Source organism: Panulirus ornatus, chromosome 8, assembly GCF_036320965.1.
Source record: "Panulirus ornatus isolate Po-2019 chromosome 8, ASM3632096v1, whole genome shotgun sequence".
Lineage (NCBI taxonomy): Eukaryota > Metazoa > Arthropoda > Malacostraca > Decapoda > Palinuridae > Panulirus > Panulirus ornatus.
The window spans coordinates 17,233,635-17,257,111 of NC_092231.1; the positions used below are offsets into that span (position 1 = coordinate 17,233,635).

A 23,477-nucleotide genomic window follows, 5' to 3' on the forward strand; every position below is an offset into this window, starting at 1 on the left:
GGCACATGGAGAGAATGAGTGAGGAAAGATTGACCAAGAGGATATATGTGTCAGAGGTGGAGGGAACGAGGAGAAGAGGGAGACCAAATTGGAGGTGGAAAGATGGAGTGAAAAAGATTTTGTGTGATCGGGGCCTGAACATGCAGGAGGGTGAAAGGAGGGCAAGGAATAGAGTGAATTGGAGCGATGTGGTATACCGGGGTTGACATGCTGTCAGTGGATTGAATCAAGGCATGTGAAGCGTCTGGGGTAAACCATGGAAAGCTGTGTAGGTAAGTATATTTGCGTGTGTGGACGTATGTATATACATGTGTATGGGGGGGGGTTGGGCCATTTCTTTCGTCTGTTTCATTGCGCTACCTCGCAAACGCGGGAGACAGCGACAAAGTATAATAAAATAATAATATAAAATATATATATATATATATATATATATATATATATATATATATATATATATATATATATATATATATATATATATGTTGTTGTTTACGCATATACAAGTGTATATCCTTTCTTTGTCCATTTCCAGGCACTACCTTGCTGACGCGGGAAACAGCGATCAAGTACAATAAAATATAAAATAATATATATATGTGTGTGTGTGTGTGTGTGTGTGTGTATGCATATATATGTGTGTGTATATGAGTGGATGGATCTTTCTTAGTCTGTTTCCTGGCACTACCTCATGAACCATGGAAACAGCAAACAAGTATAACAAATAAAATATGATATTCCCCGTGTGTTGAAAAAGGCAAATGAAAGGGGCAGGAACGGGGGCTGGAAATCCTTCCCTTCTTGCATTTTAATTTCGAAATGAAGAAACAGAAGGAGCTAAGCAGGAAGAGTTCACCCTCCTCGAAGGCTCAGATTGTGGTGTCTAAATGCGAATAGATGTAAGATGAAAAGAGGGGAGAGATTGGTAGTATGTTTGAGGAAAGAAACCTGGATGTTCTGGCTCTGACTGAAATAAAGATCAAGGATAAAGGGGAAGAATGGTTTGGAATTGTCTTGGAAGTAAAGTCATGGGATGGTGAAAGAACAAGAGCTAAGGAAGAAGTAACACTCCTGAAATAGGGCTGCAAGAGTGTGCAATAGAGAGTAAGGAAGAAAATTCTAGATTGATGTGGGTAAAACTGAAAGTGGATGGTGAGAGATGGGTGATTACTGGCAATCATACATCTGGCCATGAGAAGGAAGATCATGAGAGGCAAGTGTTTTAGGAGCAACTGAGTGTGTGTGTCAGCAGTTTTGATGCACAAGACCATGTTTTAATGATGGGAGATTTAAATGCGAAGGTAAGTAATGCAGCAGTTGAGTGTATATTTGGTGCACTTGGGGTATTCAGTGTTATGAATGGAAATGATGAAGAGCTTGTGGAGTTATGCACTGAAAAAAGACTGGTGACTGGAAATACCTAGTTTACAGAGAGACATAGACAAGTATATGTATAAGAAGACAAAAGATGGTCAATGGGCATTAACAGATTACATATTAATTGATAGGCATGTAAAGAGGGGCTTTTGGATGTAAATGTGCTCAGAGGGGTAGCTGGTGGGATATCTGATCACTATCTTGTGGAGACAAGGGCGACGATTTGTAGAGGTTTTCAAAAGAGGAGACAATGTTGGGGAGAAGAGAGTGGTGAGAGTAAGTGAGCTTGGAAAGGAGACTTGTGAGAGGAAGTACCAGAAGAGACTGAATGTAGAATGGCAATAGGTAAGAGCAAAATGAAGTGAGGAGAGTGGGTGAAGAATGGGAGGTATTCCAGGAAGCAATATCTATACTATTTTTGAATATCTAAACAAATAATGAATGTTTGTTGTTTTTTTAAATATAACACGTTCATTTTTAATCCTGAAGTATTCATTATAGGACAAAGTATTTATTTTAAGAATCATTTTCCTTAACCCCCACTTCCCACAGATCCTGTACCTTGCCAATCATGATTTTGCCAACAATAGGGGCTTCCAGGAACATAACCCCAATGTTTGGCAAGGTACTTCTGTATTGTCATATTCATTGGGTAATGGTAATGCTGAGTGATAATCAAGATTTATTTGCCTTATTTTTGAAAAGGACCATATTAGGAATAACCTCAGGCTCTGAGCCTGCGACAATAAATAGCTCAAGTTCCTGAACTGAAGACCAGATTTGAGGTAAAGTGCCAATGACACTATGAACATAATAGTTACTCCTGAAAATTTTCTTATTACATTCATCTACCTCCCTTATCTTAAATATCATCATGAATATCACCAACATATGCATGTTAAGAGAAAGGTTTGTTTCTGACTAAAGACCAAAATTTTTCCAATATGACTTTATCTGCAACTGTTTAATGAGACTCTAAGGGAATATGAGTTCCTCTTACAGGAAATCCACTTGATGGTCAACTTTCATGAATGTAATTACTCCATTATGTATGGGATGCATGTATAAGCCTTTTAGTAATCAAGCAATATTTTCCATACGATCAATAATCAACTGAACCATATCATTACAAAATTATGCTTCTATAAGCATTGCTTACTTTGTTTATAGATATAAAAGATACAACATGGCTGCATTACTTTATTATACTGAAAAATAACACTTTTTCACTTTTTATGCAGTTCATATCATCTTAAAGTGCAAGATTTAACCAAGTCAGTGAGATAAATGACTCAGTAATGTTCAAACCCTTTGCTTCAAATGAAAATACTTTACTAGCCCTTTCATACAAATACACATAATGGTCAACAATATAAGCACGCTATGGGTCACACTCAGTGATAAAATTCCATTCCATACCAATGACTATTACTCAAACTCTTTACATTTTTCAGCCTTGACGAGTAATCTACTCTGTGATCGGTGCAATTAACATATAAAACTTATTAATCCACGCCATCATATCTTTTCATGAATCCTCACTGCTCATCTCTTGTTCAAATAAAAAAATATGCCCCATAAAATCAAACATTACAGGGGTTTTATACATAAGTTTGCTATCATTCGAGCAAGAAGTAAACATGTATGATCACTTACTGTGGGAATAGACTGAAGAAAACTTGCCAGAGTACCATGATTCAGCTGCCTATATGGGATGTCCTTTTCCACCACTTTCTTGTACTCCACTGAAAATTAATGGTTATAAAAAATATAAAAAAAATACTAAGTTTCTTGTGTATATAAAAAGCCTGTTGCAAGTATATCAATAAGCTATCACAGTTCTGACAATTAACTTAATACTGCAATGCTGAACTTACTGTTAAGTTTATTCATATGCAGCTCCCCACCAACTGAGGTAAGAACTGCCTTCAGACATTTTGTCACTTCTTGGTGAAGTTTCTCTTGTTCTGGTGTGTAATCCGCCATTATTATGAGGATATGTTACCAAATTCAAATGCAGTCTGCACAATAATGTCTAATGAATCAATCTTACATTCGTAATTTATATCTAATGCTTTTTGGTTCCTTAGAAAGGAATTTCCAATACACCATATTCTAGATGCCACATGTATTTTGATTTCTGCTTGGGCTCAGTGATTTTTTTGGATACATTTATATATTTTATAAAAAATTTATATATATTCGTAAATAATAAAGTCACTACCTTAACACTAGTCTTCGAAAACTGACTGGTAGCAAATAAGCACTGTGTTAACTACAATCTGCTGACTGTAGTTACAAGGGCAGGGTGAACTTTTCTCAACACTTCACTTCATCTTGTGTCCTGAAAAAATGAAAATAAAATAGTATATAAATATAAAGGCTAACATATATCCATGTATCTATGTATGGAGTGAAATAGATTTTGAGTGCAAGGGGCCTGAACATGCAAGAGGGTGAAAGGCATCCTCAGGAATAGTGAACAGAGGTGTTGTATTTTGGGGTTGAAGTACTATCAATGATTGAACCAGGGAACATGAAGCGCCTAGAGGAAAATGCAAGAAGGTCTGTGAAGCACAGTTTCTGATTGGAGGCCTCTGGTTTTAATGCCTTACAAATGAATGGTACTGAAAGGATGCAAGAAAATAAGGCCTTTTCTTCATCTCCTGGCATTAGCTCACTAACATAGGAAACCAAGACCAAATATGAAAGAAAGGCATATATAGGTGTATGTGCAAGAATAATAATAAAAAAAGGATAAGTTTGTTGAGTATTCCTGGGAAATTATATGGAAATTATATTGAGAGGGTGAAGGCATGTACAGAGCATCAGATTAGGGTAGAGCAGTGTGGTTTCAGAAGTGGTAGAGGATGTGTGGATCAGGTGTTTGCTTTGAAGAATGTATGTGAGAAATACTTAGAAAAACAAATGGATTTGTATGTAGCATTTATGGATCTGGAGAAGGCAGATGATAGAGTTGATAGAGATGCTTTGTGGAAGGTATTAAGAGATATATGGTGTGGGAGGTATTGCTAGAAGCAGTGAAAGATTTTATCGAGGATGTAAGGCATGTGTACGAGTAGGAAAAGAGGAAAGTGATTGGTCCCCATTGAATGTCGGTTTGCGGCAGGGTTGCATGATGTCTCCATGGTTGTTTAATTTGTTTATGGATGGGGGTGTTAGGGAGGTGACTGCAAGAGTTTTGGAGAGAGAGGCAAGTATACAGTCTCTTGTGGATGAGAGGGCTTGGGAAGTGAGTCAGTTGTTGTTCGCTGATGATACAGCGCTGGTGGCTGATTCGGGTGAGAAACTGCAGAAGCTGGTGACTGAGTTTGGCAAAGTGTGTGAAAGAAGAAAGCTGAGAGTAAATGTGAATAAGAGCAAGGTTACTAGGTACAGTAGGGTTGAGGGACATGTCAATTGGGAGGTAAGTCTGAATGGAGAAAAACTGGAGGAAGTGAAGTGTTTTAGATATCTGGGAGTGGATTTAGCAACAGATGGAACCATGTAAGTGGAAGTGAGTCACAGGGTGGGGAAGGGGGCGAAAGTTCTGGGAGCATTGAAAAATGTGTGGAAGGCGATTACATTATCTCGGAAAGTAAAAATGGGTACGTTTTACAGAACAGTAGTTCCAACAATGTTATATCGTTGCGAGGCATGGGCTATAGATAGGGTTGTGCAGAGGGTGGATGTGTTGGAAATGAGATGTTTGAGGACAATATGTGGTGTGATGTGAGTTTGATCAGGTAAGCAATGAAAGGCTAAGAGAGATGTGTGGTAATAAATGGAGTGTGATTGAGAGAGCAGAAGAGGGTGTATTGAAATGGTTTGGTCACATGGAGAGAATGAGTGAGGAAAGATTGACAAAGAGGATATCTGTGTCAGAGGTGGAGGGAACAAGGAGAAGTGGAAGACCAAATTGGATGTGGAAGGATGGAGTGAAAAAGATTTTGGGTGATCAGGACCTGAACATGCAGGAGGGTGAAAGGCATGCAAGGAATAGAGTGAACTGGAACAATGTGGTATACCGGGGTCAATGTGCTGTCAATGGATTGAACCAGGGCATGTGAAGTGTCCGGGGAAAACCATGGAAAGTTTTGTGGGGCCTGGATGTGGAAAGGTAGCTGTGGTTTCGGTGCATTATATATGACAGCTAGAGACTGAGAGTGAACAAATGTGGCCTTTGTTGTCTTTTCCTAGCGCTACCTCGCGCACCTGAGGGGGTTGTCATTTCATGAGTGGTGTTTTGGCAACGGGAATGAATAAAGGCAGCAAGTATGAATTATGTACATGTGTATATATGTATATGTCTGTGTATGTATGTATATGTTGAAATGTATAGGTATGTATATGTGCATCTGTGGACATGTATGTATATGCACATGCGGACGTGTATGTATATACATGTGTATGTGGGTGGGTTGGGCCATTCTTTCGTCTGTTTCCTTGCGCTACCTCACTAACGCAGGAGACAGCGACAAAGTATAAGAATAATCAAAAATATATATACACACACACACACACATTTTCATTATACTTAATCGCCATCTCCCGTGTTTGCAAGGTAGCGCAAGGAAACAGACGAAAGAATGGCCCAACCCACCCACATACACATGTATAAGCATAAATGCACACACACGCACATATACATACCTATACATTTCAACATATACATATATATACATACATAGACATATGATATACACATGCACATATTCATACTTGCTGCCTTCATCCATTCCCGTCACCACCCCACCGCACATATGTTCACACTGTCTCTAACTGTCATGCGTAATGCACCAAAACGACAGCTCCCTATCCACATCCAGGCCCCATAGACCTTTCCATGGATTGTCCAGGATGTTTCACATGCCTTGGTTCAGTCCATTGACAGCACATCAACCTTGTTACACCATAGCATTCCAATTCACTCTATTCCTTGCAAGCCTCTCATCCTCCTATACGTTTACGCTCCAATCGTTCAAAAACTTTTCACTCCATCCTTCCACCTCCAATTTGGTCTCCCACTTCTCCTTCTTCCCTCCACCTCTGACACATATATCCTCTTTGTCAATCATTCCTCACTCATTCTCTCCTTATGTCCCAACCATTACAATCCATCTTATTCTGCTCTCTCAACAACAATCTTTCTATTTCCACACCTCTCTCTCACCATTTCATTACTTATGCGATCAAACCACCTCACACCACATACTGTCCTCAAGCATTTCATTTTCAAGTCCTTCACCCTCCTTCCGTACAATCATTCCCAAAATGCATAATACTTGTATACCTGCAAAATTCCAATATAGGAGCACATCGAGATTAGATTTACTTAGGTGAGCCTACACTATGTTAAGCTTAAATTAAAGCAGATAATGCAAATTATGACTTCTACATACTGGGTTTGGATAGGTTTCCATTACTTTTCCTACAATTTCCTTCTGCTCTGAGACTCTGTGAGAAACTTAAGTTATATGGAAAAAACACATTATATTTTTTATTTTTTTATTATTTTGCTTTGTCGCTGTCTCCCGCGTTTGCAAGGTAGCGCAAGGAAACAGACGAAAGAAATGGCCCAACCCACCCCCATACACAATGTATATACATACACGTCCACACACGCAAATATACATACCTATACATCTGAATGTACACATATATATACACACACAGACACATACATATATACCCATGCACACAATTCACACTGTCTGCCTTTATTCATTTCCATCGCCACCTTGCCACACATGGAATACCATCCCCCTCCCCCCTCATGTGTGCGAGGTAGCGCTAGGAAAAGACAACGAAGGCCCCATTCGTTCACACTCAGTCTCTAGCTGTCATGCAATAATGCCCAAAACCACAGCTCCTTTTCCACATCCAGGCCCCACACAACTTTCCATGGTTTACCCCAGATGCTTCACATGCGCTGATTCAATCCATTGCCAGCACATCAACCCCGGTATACCACATCGATCCAATTCACTCTATTCCTTGCCCGCCTTTCACCCTCCTGCATGTTCAGGCCCCGATCACACAAAATCTTTTTCACTCCATCTTTCCACCTCTAATTTGGTCTCCCACTTCTCCTCGTTCCCTCCACCTCCGACACATATATCCTCTTCGTCAACCTTTCCTCACTCATTCTCTCCATGTGCCCAAACCATTTCAAAACACCCTCTTCTGCTCTCTCAACCACGCTCTTTTTATTTCCACACATCTCTCTTACCCTTACATTACTTACTCGATCAAACCACCTCACACCACACACTGTCCTCAAACATCTCATTTCCAGCACATCCACCCTCCTGCACACAACTCTATCCATAGCCCACGCCTCGCAACACATATCATCTGCTATAAATGCTACAGAAGAGAATAAAAATGGATATAATGATTGCTACAAAAAAGGATAAAAATCTATCTAATGTAAATCATTAAAAAATCTTATCAGGTAAAGAGAATTTTAACTTTATCTTTTTTTCAAACCAGAAACCTATCATTCTTAAGAAAAAATCCAATGAACTTATGTACAGGTCAAAACTTCCGGAGGCAAATCGTTTAAATCAACTTTTCACTGCTGACATCCTTGAACATTGCCTGATCATGCCCTGAAATACTAACCGTTTAGAAAATACAATAAAAGTTGTGAAGTATGATTTGGAGTATTTTACTGAACAATAACAAAGAAATACGGGTTATGTGCCCCACGGAAAATGTCAGATTTATTAATGTAAACGTAAATTATCAAAATAACTTACAAATACCTGAACTAAAAGCCAAAATTGTTGTAACACACCATATTCATCTGCTTAGAACTGCTTGGATGCCCAATGTATTGTCTGTTTGTCAACAGTCTGCATCAAGTTAATGGAGCATTTTCATGAATATAGGTGATGTATTTCAAAGAAAATATTGGACATTTGATAAGTCTTGACTGTTACAGAAGTTATTTGAGGTTTTTAATGGTTCTGTTGATTTTTTACAAGCATATCAACAAGTTTTACATTAATCAGCTTTACAGTCTCCCCTGACATACACACCTATTGCCTTACTGTTCTTAATACAAGTTGACTTATGGAAGTTACTTGAAGTTCTCACTGGTTCTGTTGATTTTTTACAAGTGTATCAACTACTTTACATTAAGCAGCTCCACACTTTCCCCTGACATACAACTATTGCCTTATCATTCTTAATATAGTTTAATATGAAAAATAAGATATATCAGTACTCCAATAGCATTTCTGTAATCACAACATGCTATGTAAAGCACCTAAAATACAAGTAACAACTTCTTAAAGTTAGCTTTTATAGAGAGCTAAAATAGAGTTTTACCAAAATTTCTTCATTTATGAAATGTATTTGAGGGTAATGACCTATCATGCATAATAAATGTCGATACTACAAAGAATTGACAGCCTAACTTGATGAGTACAAGCCAGACATGGGGAATTATCAAACTGAGCCTACACAAACTCATAAAATCTTACATCTAAGATATTTGTAAGAACTACAGTTCTTCCCATCTTGGGTAAGGATGGCAGACACTTCAACCCTCCTCAGCAAGTCATCCCTTCATATTTACTGAGTGCCGATAGTTTGTCCCTTAACATTTACTGACACCAGCGCCCATCCTGCTACTTTTCCTTTACAACGTTCTACATCTCCATGGGTTATATACATAGTGGGAGTGTATGTGACAAACCATCAAATAAGCTGTCAATCCTTAACTCATCATCACTTAATTTGTTTAATAATAAGGTTGAGCCAAGATCTCATGTTAACAGATATATTTCATGCTTGTGTCTATTTATGTGTTGACTAAATAAAGTTGAAAAAATCACTGAACATGCTATCAATCACCATCTTATCATCACTCAACATAGTACTGTTAATGATAAGGGCAGACTGAGAATAACCAAGATAATCATTAAAGTTTTTCTTCTGTGTGTGTATCTATGTAGGTACTGACTACTGAACCTGAATCAATTGCTGAACTAGTTATCAATCATCATCATCTACAATAACGCAATGATTCAAATCATTGATAAAGATGGGCTGAGATGAGCCAATAACTTTTTTTGTGTGTGTCCAAGTATGAACTGACTACTGAAGCTTAATAAATCATCTAACAAGATATAATTGTCTCATCATCACCACATACCATCACTTATGACAGGCACCTCAATGATACGGGTAGGCAGAGATTACTGGGATGACATCAGTTTATCATTTCACTTGTTTATAGATTTCTTTGAACATATTTTTTTGTGTCTATAAGTAATGAAGTTGAATAAATCATCAAACAAGCTATCACCACTAAACAATACTGTGGTAATAATAGTAATGGTCCCCAATCCATAAGGGTAGATATCATAATGATAATATAAATATATCTATACCACAATAAATGTCATGCTGAAACAATATACACATCTTCAAAAGCAATGAAGCATGTGGAACATAGAAGATGTGTAAGAAGGGTGGGCCAAAGTGATGGTCGATAGGAGCCAAAGTGTAGGTAGAGTTGGGGCCAGAGTCAGTACAGCAGGGGCCAGAGTTTCAGTACAGTAGGGGCCAAGTGTCGGCAACAAGTATTAAAAGCCAAAGTGACGGCCAACTTCTGCTTGACACTCGGGGTATTGTGCAACTTCTGATAATGCACACACTTGTATCACAAAATGTTGCCATTTCAAGTACTTGTACAAAAATACATCAAGACTGCAAATGAATGTGCTTACAGAATCAAAAATATTTAAGCATTCTTTTTCAGGTCCACATTCCCAAATTCATATGCACACATGATAAAAACCCTCTTTACGCTATGAAAATTTACTTTCTGAGAAGGTAAAGCCTACGGCCTTAGTCTACAACAGCTGGATCCTTCAAAGTGCTGCATTAGCCTATGGCATCACTTACCGAGCCACTCCCACACAACTTTCTCTACATTTTATCACGAACTCCGGCCCATAGAACTCTTATCATCTACCTCAACTTCCTCAGACTCACTGACAGACCTTACAAGACGACTGTGGCACCGTCTTTATATCCCACAGGGTGACCCGGTGGTCAGAAACTGTCAAAACTGGTAGTTAACATCTCGGAGACATCCCAGGATGAGATTATTATGATGTTGCGATCAGCTGTCCACATGAATGACATACCGTACATTCCAACACTTATGTCTCGGAACACATGCCATTCTCTAAACTGATGGGACTTCACACTTAAGAAAAATGTATTCAATGACAGGCAGGCTGGTTCCTGAACTTGATCAACCCGTCAAACGTGGGAAATTCTGTAAAACAAGACGGACCGTATCGCACCTGTCGTACTCCGTTTGCTAGTCAGACGAAGACCAAAGTATTATCAAATGAGGAGCTATGGTATTACTTTTCATGAACTATTCTAATTTGAAACAAATTTATTATTCATAATTTTGGTAATGTCTCTCGTAATAATAATTATTTGTTTTTCTATCCAAGTTAATAAACGTATGGTTAATGTTGTTGCTCATTTGTTTACATACTGCCAACAATGCTGAAACGAAAGAAATTTTCAAGTGTTCGATATCACACCAGTTTCACCAGTCTTTAAAACAGAGATTCAGTAGTGATGACTGGACCATTCAGCACGTAATTTTGTTCCTCATAGTCCACGACAGTCCTTATTCAGCGTAAAAAAAATCCGAAAGTAAATCAAACAAAAAGTTGTGTCCCAAGGAGCATTTGTGTAGCCTGCATTACAATATACGTATTGAAGGTAAAATAAGACTGGGTGGATATATGTATAAAAATACCAAAATATCTCCATTTTTCTAGTCAAAGGTGGAATTCTTCTCCATGAACTGAAGCAGGTCAAGTTCCAGTTCAAACCTTTCAACAAAGGGCGTAACTAGGAGATAACCCAAACTATTCATCAACAAGGAGAGTAAAGATTCATGAACAGCAAACATAATGTTCAACCAGTGTGCCAAACACGTATTGCACTTTGATACCACGAAAGGAATGAGCTTACATAATCACTTTCAGTGATGACAGGTATTAGATGCAACATACAAAGTAGAAGCATTCCCTGTTCATCGGGATTAGCAGAAGAGTCCCCTTGTGTAGTAGTTTGGCATTTAACGGACTGTTTTGTTTCAATTCGCTGTTATTATAAGCTAATCACTAATTTCCCCTAAACGCCTCTCCAACGGTGAGAAATACACCCAACTTACAGCAGAAGAAAATTCTAGAAATTCTGCGGACTTCCACAAATACTTTTTTCACTTCATTAATCAGTTAATGCATAACCATGGAAAGGTCTGTGGGGCCTGGATGTGGACAAAGAGCTGTGGTTTCAGTGAATTACACATGATAACTAGAGAATGAGTGTGAGCGAACGAGGCCTTTTCCTTTCGTTTTCCTGGCGCTAACTCGCTGACGCAAGAGGTGGCGATACAGTTTCCTGTGGGGTGGGATGACGCCAAGAATGGATGAAGGCAAGCAAGTATATGTCTGTGTATGTGTATGTATATGTTGATATATATGTATATGTTGATATGTATATGTACGTGTGTGTAAACATGTGTGCATATGAATGGATGGGTCTTTCTTCGTGCTACCTCGCTGGCACTGGAAACGTCGATTAAGTATTACAATGATAATAATATATATATTTTCTTTTTTTTCGTACTATTCGCCATTTCCCGCAATAGCGAGGTAGCGTTAAGAACAGAGGACTGGGCCTTTGAGAGAATATCCTCACCTGGCCCCCTTCTCTGTTCCTTCTTTTGGAAAATTGAAAAAAACGAGAGGGGAGGATTTCCAGCAACCCGCTCCCTCCCCTTTTAGTCGCCTTCTACGACACGCAGGGAATACGTGGGAAGCATTCTTTCTCCCCTATCCCCAGGGATAAATAATATATATATATATATATATATATATATATATATATATATATATATATATATATATATATATATATTTAATACTATTCGCCATTTCCCGCATTAGCGAGGTAGCGTTAAGAACAGAGGACTGGGCCTTTGAGAGAATATCCTCATGTGGCCCCCTTCTCTGTTCCTTCTTTTGGAAAAAAAAAAAAAAATGAGAGGGGAAGATTTCCAGCCCCCCGCTCCCTTCCCTTTTAGTCGCCTTCTACGACACGCAGGGAATACGTGGGAAGTATTCTTTCTCCCCTATCCCCAGGGATAGGGGAGAAAGTATATATATATATATATATATATATATATATATATATATATATATATATATATATATATATATTCTTGTGAAGCTTGCGAGAATTGTCTCAATATCAGGTCGACTTAGGAAAAAAATAATACTACGCTTACTAAGAAGTGTCACAAAATTAAGAAAAATTGTGATCAATTTGAAAGCTATGTAAGTAGGAGGCCTGTCTAGCCTAGAGCGATAAGACCTATCCGCACGTTTACATATGAAGAAGAGGGTATGACCCTTTGACGTTAGGTCAAAACCTCTTCTGAACAGTTGCTCCGTTTATACAAGGGACTGACTCGTCCTTGTATGGAGTGGTTCTAGCTCTACGTTCTTACTTGACAGAGTCGAGTCGAAAGCGATTCGCTATATAAACTGTACCAGGCTAACTTGACCCAAACTTGACCCACTTGCCCTACGCCGCAATGTCGGTTCACTTTCCCTCTTCTATAGGTATAACTTTGGTTTTTCCTACTAAGTGCTGGCTGCTTGTGTGCCCACACCACTTGGTATACCACACAATGCTCGGCAAGCTGCTGCTTCTTTCCCCACACGTCGAAGCTTCGGAACTCTCTACTCTCCCACATCTTTCCCAATAACTATAGCCAGCACATTTCTAAAGACTAAGTTTTTCACGTTCTCAAAAATTCATAAATACTTTCCCTTTTTCTTTCCGTCTCATAATTCTCTCAAAATTTCATTTAAGGCCCAGCATTTGATGTGGACTTTTGTCCGTGACAGGAGCCTTCAACATTAAAAAAAACTAATCCTCAAGCTACGTCAATCTTAAATAATATGTATGTATGCATGTCCATAACCAATAGGTGATTCATGCATCTCGCTGATGCGTCACGCAACCTCGTAAAGGAAATATTGCCGCTCACAGTTTGGGCAAGGTAGGAAGGCTTTTTAATGGATTCACATGGCGCTACGGTAATGTATATGTATCTCAACCATGGAATATACACATAATATCTGATATAACTATGTAACATTATATCCCGAGAATCGAACCTGGACCATCTGTGTGGCAGCCAGGTAGCCTAACCCCAGCCAGAGCTTTAAAAAAAATGTTTTCGGCTCGGCGTTCACGAAGATGGTCCGGGGTTCGATTCTCGAGGTAAAGTAGTGAACAGATTACATTAGATATCATGTGCTCATGACACGGTTGATATATATATATATATATATATATATATATATATATATATATATATATATATATATATATATATATATATATATATATATAATTTACGGTTAAAAAGCCTTCCTTCATTCCTTGTCCAGGGTGCGATGCACACACACAGACGATGCGTGACGCACCAGCGGGATCCGTGCATCAGCCAGTGGTTTACGGAGTGGGTATTTTTCAAATTCAATGTAGTCTGGGGCTTAGGCTTCATGGCTGCCACGCAAATGGCTGGGGGTTCAATTATCAGGATATAGAGGTAATTAATTTACACAAAAAAGAAAATCTAATCAGTTATTTACAAAATATTACAAAAATATCTGCCATATACAAAACAATAAATATACAAATCAATTTCCTTTCTAGCTAAATGGAACCTTATTCACAACATTGAATACAAGATCAAAAATTCTCACATTGTTCACATCCAGGGTAACTTTCCGAAGTCACAACAAACTCAAGTCAATGTGGCCACACCTTCTTCCTATGGCAACCAGTTTAATAGTTCACACATTTTTACCCTAATTGACTCCGTTCATAAACTTCTCTGCACATAACCCCTTAATACCAGCACCACTTTATCTCCATCTCAGTTCTATCCCAGTACGAACTCCGACCACTGACCTGACTCACAACCCAGGAGTAATTCACTTCTGAAACCAGCCTGAGTACTTAGGTCAAACAGACCCTTTCTCACAACCGTGTGATCCGCCAGCCTAGCACCAAAATCTAGGTACAGCTTGGAAGATTCTATGCCACTCCACTCTGTATAGTATAAAAAAAACAAAGCACACGTTACGACTAATGGATTCCCATCCCTCTGTGCACCACCACAGGTCACATAACATTTATCTACCGAAAGTTGGGCCAAATCATGTCTAATACTAGCAATATTTCTCTCCTTTCTTAACATATAAAGCAAGCGACTTATGGCTCTTGTGCCATTCATTTCTTTAATGCTGGGAAACAATTGTATAAAGGCTCGTAGCAAAAGGATGAAATATCTTCCAGTTATGAAATACTTTTTTAATCATAAGCACTTTCTACGAGATTGTGTAAAATAATAATTAAAATAAAAAGCCAACGCGCAGCACTCTCCAGAAAAAATCTAGTTATAATAAGATCGTGTGAGTTACGTGCGGTGCAAAGTTATGTGTAAGATGAAGAGGCTGTGTTTGTGGACTGAATGCAAACAGCCGACGTTTAGGTGAGGCAGTAAGAGAAAATAAAAACTTGGGCCAAAGGAGTGAAACTTGATCGCCAATGAAATCCTGGCATACTGCGCAGCCGGCCCTGACCACATTACTCTGACGAGCAGTACTTCCCTGATCGGTGGCAAACTTCAAAAGTTAAACCTTTTAAAGTGGAATATCTAAAGAAAAGAATACAACCCAGAGTCGGTCTGACGCCATTCAACTCTTAACATGCTGGGAAACAACTTTATAAAGTTTCAGGGTATGTGACACTAAGAGTTTTCAAGGAGTAATCAAAGGAAAGTTGAACATTAAAGTGTGACTTCCGATGACGGAAGGACGATCAAAGCCATCCCTGAATGTATGTCATGGTTAGCAGGCGACATGTGAAGCCTGGGAACTCCTGATCGGTCACAAATCATCGCTACTTAACCCTTCAAACACCAAGCTATGACGAATGACCACGATGGTGCGATCCTTGGGTACAATGACCTATTGTTTGACCTGACCTGTAATTGTCAAATTAAAAGCGTATAAGAGATATCATACCAATGGTTCCTACTCTAGTGATTAACTAGTTAACATTATACAAAGGATAAGAAAATTGATCTGCACATGTATAACTCTAGCAAATCACAATAGCATACACAATTCATATTTTTTTTTTCTCCTGAACTCACAAGACCAAACCGTCGTGTTCAACAGAATACAGAGATTCTCTACAGACTAAGTTGCCATATGGAACACATGTTACGTCCTAACATGATGGCATTAGATGGTCTGTGTCTGAGTGGTAGGAAAGCAACCAGGCGTTTCAGAACCCCCCCCCCCCCCCATAATGCTTACACTGGTTTATTGGACGGCTACTACACACTCCAGCTAGCCATTAGTAACAATAGGCAAACGAGATTTACTGTAACGAAGTATTCAGAGTACTTACACTGGGCCAAAGAATAGTGTTATGTTCCTGAAATAGTACTGTGACGTACTGTGAGAGGAAGCCAGGAAGCCTAGCCTTGTGACGTGACGTGACCTTAGCACTGTGAGAGGAAGCCAGGAAGCCTAGCCTTGTGACGTGATGTGACCTCAGAACTAAAAGAAGCCAGGTCAGTATCGACATTCATTTGGATACAATTTTGCAATCAGACAGTCCTACAGAAAAAGGAGGCTTATTACATATGTTCACTTCTAAAATTGCGTATATCGTCTTATTTCTACGAAGGATAACAATCGCTAAGAGTAAATATTCATCTGTAAGCTTAATAAGGTTGATGCGCTGCATCTAATTAAAGTGCATGTGGTTTAAACAGTCGACAACTACGAACTTTTCACATAAAAAGCTCCATGTTTCTTCGGTGCGGACGAGGCATGGGCAGAACGATCTCTTCTTAATAGTAATGACGGAATAACACTTAGGTCAGCATAACTGAAAAACACTGAAAGACTACAATATCTCTCACATAAGTTAGCAATCTTGTTCAAAATATTGAATACATTAGTTCTAGTTTTATATTTCACAAAGGACTGCAATGGTTTGGTCGTATATATTTTTTTTTACACTCACAGATACGACTACCAGCACAGCGACAGCGTCACCAGCTGACAAGAGCGAGTTTGTTCAGCCTGCTAACAAGAATATCCCCATCCCAACCACTGGGAACATAACACCACTGGTCAACAAAAATGAACTTTTTTTTCTCTCATCAAGGATGCAGTGTAACTTTTCAAGACGTATTTCCGATGCAGATTACGAGTTGTTAGTCCAGTACAGTACAACACGTCTCTTTTTTTTCTTTCTACGGAGACATACTTTTTCAGTTCAACTGCGGATACATGATGCAGGGGCGAAGGTAAAATGATAAGATTTGTACCACTTGAAACTTTTTTTTTCGCAGAAATTCAGTATTCCTAGGTAGAAGGTATACAAAGAAGATAATATCCAGAAGGACAAGCTTAAAAGCTTTTGAGCTTTTAACCTTCTAAGAAGATCTTCACAAGCTAAAAGTGCTGAGCTCTGTACCTCTTATGGTGCTCTGACTCTGGCTCATCCCAGTATAACATACAGCAGTAATCTGCAAGCATTCCTTCATTCTAGAAACCCTGGTATCGATGCTCCAACGAGCTGATGTCCTGATGGAAGCGCTCTCCCTTGTTCGTCAGCATCAGCATGCGGATCACTTTCAAGTCCCCACATATTTTCCAGTTGAAATTTTTGTATTTCATGGCATCTAGGAGTGCCTACATGTTCTCATAACACTCTTTCATGAGCACTGAATGCCCTACAGGAACAGAGGGTTTCTTGTTCCCATTGTGGAGCAGCACCGCTTTAAGACTTTTCTTAGTTGAGCCGATGAAGGAGCGCCAGGAGGGGATCATGCTCATGGGATAAGCAGTGGAATAATGTGTCAATGTTGTAGCAAAAACAGAGTGGCCCATCCACGGGAAAATGAGAAGTAAGAGTCTGACTCCTTTTCCTGAAATAAGTATTGCGAGCAGACATTTTTACTTTAGACAAGATGCCAAAAGTTCGGCTTGCTTTTTCAGCAATGCCAAATCTCTCATGAAAAGTAGATATAATACATAAAAAAAAAATCGAAATCAGTGTCCAAAAGTATATCAAGTCCACCACAAGCCATGCTTGATGAAAATTTGTTGATCAGTGACGTCAGCAAACTACCACCCCCGATGTTTAAGACTTTTCAGTGCGACTTCCCCCCTTACCCTTCTCTTAGGCCTATCGTCTACATTGTATATTTTTCCCCCTCGATTGCACTGAACTCAATAAAATCACTCTTAAATAAATGTCGAAAATATTGTTCTTCAGACACACACATACCTAACTTTAATTTCATTCACAGGGATTGTTCACACCTACTGTGTCTGAATAAGAGGCTCAATAAGCTGGATAAGGTCGAGCCCAAAACTAGAATGGTATGTAAGTATTAAGTACGCCTTCTATCTGAGGATTTCACGCTTAAATTACTAATATTAACCAAATTTTCATAAAACTGAACACAGTTGTAAAAAAAAGTAATTTCATTAGGAATGAATTTAAGTTTATAGCATTTGTTAACATTAAACAGCCGAACACAACGATCAAGGGAGTCGAGTTCGGTTAAACAAATTAATATGGTCTTGCAGACGGAGTTCATCTCGTTATTATGTTTTAAGCAGCAGATGAAAAGGATACGATGCTTCATTGGTGACGAGTACATCCCTAAAAGATCTTTTTCCTTTTCATTCATACTATTCGCCATTTCCCGCATTAGCGAGATAGCAGTAAGAACAGAGGAATATCCTCACCTGGCCCCCTCCTCTGTTCCTTCTTTTGGAAAATTTGAAAAAAAATAGAGGGGAGGAATTCCAGCCCCCCGCTCCCTTCCCTTTTAGTCGCCTTCTACGACACGCAGGGAGTACGTGGGAAGTATTCTTTCTCCCCTATCCCCTATATATATATATATATATATATATATATATATATATATATATATATATATATGTAATTTATCATTCCTTGAGTGACTAAAATATGTAGAATATTTAAAAGTATTATATAAAGCACCATGACCTTTTTATAAGTTTATCAAACATTGAACTCAAGGGAGGAAGGGTGAGGGGGAATCGCCCTAGCTGCTGCCCACACCACACCTGGACGGCTGAAGTTATTTCAACAGCAAATGTAATGTTGGCCGAGTTGGGCGGCCGCCAGCAGGAGGCGGGACGGAGAGCAGCTGCGCCAAGGACGATGTTTGTCACGTGACGGATGCGTCATCCCCCCGAGGAGACTGAACATCACCCGTGTTATACGTGCAGAATTTTAGCTGTTTTTCCGCAGTTCAAGATATGAGACGGTAATCTGCATTTGTAACGTAAACTCTTCACAAAGAAAATTAGGGAGCGAACTATAAAGTGCAGTTTTACTCGCAGAATTAAGTTAAACCTGAATGGGAAATATCAAAAACGACTCCGGGTTACACAGCGCAAGTCAGGGAGGTTTGGAAACTAAAATGTGAAGGTTAGAAGATCAATTGTGGTTGATAAAGGAAAAAAAAAAAGGTGGGAGTTCTGCCAACGTGTCAACCCCAATATGTGACTGGGTGGGGGAGGCTGACTCTGCCACAGGACACGGTCTGTGGCCCCCACGTCCGCCCGCTGCAGGAGAGGACGACCTGTCACACCCTGGTGGACACAGCGGACCATCTCAAGCACTGTGACGACCCACGGTATCTCCATGGGCTCACGACTACAAAAAGTCGTCCTCAGTACTTACTGACAGTTGTCCTACGACGCGTTGCCCTTGAACACGACGGTACAGCCTTTTTTGCACGAACAACATCACCCTTAAACACGACGATACGACCCTTAAAAACGACGGTTGAACTAAGCATGGCGGTACGACCCTACAAAATACCCTTGAGCAGACTGGTAATATATATGAGCATGAGAGTATGACCCCCGAGCATGACGGCACGACCCGTGAGGATGACAGCATGTTAGTTAAGACCCTCGAGCATGACGTAATGACCCTTCTGCAAGACGATGCGAGCCTTTAGCACGACGGTACTACCCTTGAGCACGACATTGTGACCTTAAGCACCACTTTATGGCCCCTGAGCACAACATTATCATCATTAAGCACAATCATCTGGCCTAGAGCACACTTGGAGAAAGACAAGATATTAGAGACTATTTGACTACAATCTGTGTCAACCACCTGGATTATAAAATAATGTCTCAAGCCATTATATCAGTGTACCGTTATCTCCCATGCCATTATATCAGTGTACCGTTATCTTCCATGTCATTATATCAGTGTACCGTTATCTTCCATGCCATTATATCAGTGTACCGTTATCTTCCATGCCATTATATCAGTGTACCGTTATCTTCCATGCAATTATATCAGTGTACCGTTATCTTCCATGCCATTATATCAGTGTACCGTTATCTCCCATGCCATTATATCAGTGTACCGTTATCTTCCATGCAATTATATCAGTGTACCGTTATCTTCCATGCCATTATATCAGTGTACCGTTATCTCCCATGCCATTATATCAGTGTACCGTTATCTCCCATGCCATTACATCAGTGTACCGTTATCTGGAGTGCCATTACATCACTGTACCGTTATCTCCCATGTCATTACAGGAGTGCCATTACATCACTGTACCGTTATCTCCCATGTCATTACACCAGTATACATGATATCCCCCTCACCCCTGCCTTTATATCCGTGTACCGCTACCTCCCATGCCATTACAGCAGAGTACCGCTACCTCCCGTGTCATTACATCAGAGTACCGCTACTTCCCATGCCATTACATCAGAGTACCGCTACCTCCCATGCCATTACATCAGAGTACCGCTACCTCCCATGCCATTACATCAGAGTACCGCTACCTCCCATGCCATTACATCAGAGTACCGCTACCTCCCATGCCATTACATCAGAGTACCGCTACCTCCCACGCCATTACATCAGAGTACCGCTACCTCCCATACCATTATATCCAGGCACCGTAAAAAGCGATGCCATTATATCCGTGTACCCTTATCTTCCATGTCATTACATCCATGTACTGTTATGACCGGTGCCATTACTTCCATGTACCGTTATCTTCCCCACTATCATATCCATGCACCGTAAACACCGATCCCTTTATATCCATGCACCGTCGTCTGCCATGCCATGACTCGTGTACTGTTATCCCTCGTGCCATTACATCCATGCACCGTTATGGCGGGTGCCATTATACTCAAGATTGTAGCGCCCTTGATAAAAATGCTAGACTTTAAACTAGTTGGTTGGGTCCTGGAACAAGAAGATACAGAGGCCTTTGAGAAAAATAGCTGGGCCCTTGAACAAGATGTTAGGACCCTTGAGCAAGATTGAATGACCCTTAAGAAAGATAGTGGGGCCTTTGAGCAAGTTGATAAAACCTTTGAATAAGATGTTAATGCTACAAGATTGAATGGCCCTTAAGAAAGATAGTGGGGCCTTTGAGCAAGTTGATAAAGCCTTTGAACAAGATGTTGATGCCCTTAAGCAAGACAGTAGATCCTTAAAGGGGTCTTTGAGCTAGAAGATAGAGGCCTTTGAGAAAAATAGTTGGGTCCTTGAACAAGATGTTAGGACCCTTGAGCAAGATTGAATGGCCCTTAAGAAAGATAGTGGGGCCTTTGAGCAAGTTGATAAAGCCTTTGAATAAGATGTTGATGCCCTTAAGCAAGACAGTAGATCCTTAAAGGGGTCTTTGAGCAAGTTGATAAGAGCCTTTGAACAAGATGGCAAGGCCCTTTAAGCAAGACAGTAGATCCTCAGAGGAATATGGTACGCCCCTGGAGTATGACAGCATATCTATGACCTGACCCATAAGAGCGAGGTATGAGGTCAGGTCATTATACCTAAGGGTCGTACATTCGTGCAGAGGAGGATAACCTGGCCACCTCCATATCCCGATATCAAGCCCTCTATGGACCATATTACCATGTGCCCATGCTGACTAAATGTGTGACTAACCCACCCACCATATGGGTTATTACATTCTTTACATACTGTATAAATGATAATTTCTCATGGAACATTCTGTAAAATTTGGACGAAAAAAAGAGATATTTTGTGCAATGCTGTCCTGCCTTCCACACTCGGCAATATGGTGAGGCATGTCCCAGCAGCGCACGTCACCACACATAATCCCTCTAAATCCGTCGACCAACATTTCGTTAATTTCGACGTTCATTTTCTGTAATGTTATGTAGTACGTTACAGAGGGAGGGGGGGGGGGAATGATCCCTCTTCATTCTGCCATTCAATGTAACGTGTGCTGCCACAAACCTTGCAGTGCGTTCGCTCGGTAATGCACGACGGACAACAACAATCCGTTCCGTCCAACATGGGAGTTTCCACCGAGAACAAAGACTGTTGCCACCAACTGCGCCGTACATTAACCTCCCCCCCCCCTGAGTGCGACGCTTGAGCACAACTCAGGAGTATGTATGTTAAACTAGCTTATGATTTGGCCCTTTAAAAGTCAGGTCTATGTTAGACTAGCTTTTGACTTGGCCCTTTAAAAGTCAGGTCAAAAGCTAGGCCATCTTGTCCAAGGGTTTAGTTGCCAAGGGTCGTGTCATTGTGGTCAACTGGTCAAATCAACATCTACAGGAACATGTTGACATCTAACAAAGCTTTGGATATGCCACTGGAGGGTCTGGGTGTGTGGACAACAACCTAACCTTACTGTAAGAAAGCGAACCGACATGTTGCCCCAAACACGTACACAAGTTTGTTTTTTTTTCATAAATTTTCCCAAACTAACCGAAAAAACAGCAAATCAAGTTAAATGTTATGGAAAATTTTAATCAACCTTTTGGTACACACACACACACACACGACAGCTAGAGATTTTGTGTGAACGAATATGGCCTTTTCTTAGTTTTCCTAGCGCTACCTCTGACGCAGGGGGTAACAGTGCTGTTTCCTGTGGGGCGGGGTGGCGCCGAAATGGATGAAAGCAAATAAGTATGGATACGAACATGTGTATTTTCGTATATGTCTGTGTACGTGTATGTATGCGTTCGTATGTGTGTACATGTTACGTATATATGAACGTATGTGCGTGTATATATGTGTGTGTACGAGTGGATGGGTCTTTTTCGTATGTTTCCACGCGCTACCTCGCTGACGCGAAAAACGGCGATGAAGTATTCTTTTTTTTTTTTTTAATTTTCCAAAAGAAGGAACAGAGAATTGGGCCAGGTGAGGGTATTCCCTCAAAGGCCCAGTCCTCTGTTCTTAATGCTACCTCGCTAACGCGGGAAATGGCGAATAGTTTAAAAGAAAAAAGAAAGAATATATATATATATATATATATATATATATATATATATATATATATATATATATATATATATATATGGAGCGAGGGGCTGGAAATCCTCCCCTCTCATTTCTTTTTTCTTTAATTTTCCAAAAGAAAGAACAGAGAAGGGGGCCAGGAGAGGATATTCCCTCAGCGGCCCAGTCCTCTGTTCTTAACGCTACCTTGCTAATGCGGGAAATGGCGAATAGTTTGAAAGAAAGAAATTATATATATATATATATATACATATATATATATATATATATATATATATATATATATATATATATATATATATATATATATATTTATTTATTTATTTATTTATTTTGCTTTGTCGCTGTCTCCCGCGTTTGCGAGGTAGCGCAAGGAAACAGACGAAAGAAATGGCCCAACCCACCCCCATACACAAATGTATACACACACACGTCCACACGTCAACCCCGGTATACCACATCGATCCAATTCACTCTATTCCTTGCCCTCCTTTCACCCTCCTGCATGTTCAGGCCCCGATCACACAAAATCTTTTTCACTCCATCTTTCCACCTCCAATTTGGTCTCCCACTTCTCCTCGTTCCCTCCACCTCCGACACATATATCCTCTTGGTCAATCTTTCCTCACTCA

The 23,477-nt window shown here is 39.9% G+C and overlaps 1 protein-coding gene across 7 annotated transcripts in view; it reads right to left on the minus strand.

Annotated features, from left to right (window-relative positions):
* The window catches only part of LOC139749847 (tudor domain-containing protein 7-like), a 406,719-nt gene extending 395,979 nt beyond the window's left edge, over positions 1 to 10,740 (minus strand). For 5 of the 7 annotated variants that reach the window (XM_071664170.1, XM_071664167.1, XM_071664165.1 and 2 more), the window contains exons 1-3: positions 10,707 to 10,740; positions 3,255 to 3,721; positions 3,034 to 3,122 (exon numbers count right to left, since the gene is read on the minus strand). In XM_071664170.1, coding sequence (XP_071520271.1) covers positions 3,034 to 3,122; positions 3,255 to 3,363 — 198 coding nt within the window. In that variant the 5' untranslated portion in view covers positions 3,364 to 3,721; positions 10,707 to 10,740. Of the gene's footprint in view, positions 1 to 3,033; positions 3,123 to 3,254; positions 3,722 to 10,696 lie in introns of all 7 variants that reach the window. The other 2 variants (XM_071664166.1, XM_071664168.1) reach the window with 2 other exon arrangements.
* Between the last annotated feature and the right edge of the window lie 12,737 nt (positions 10,741 to 23,477).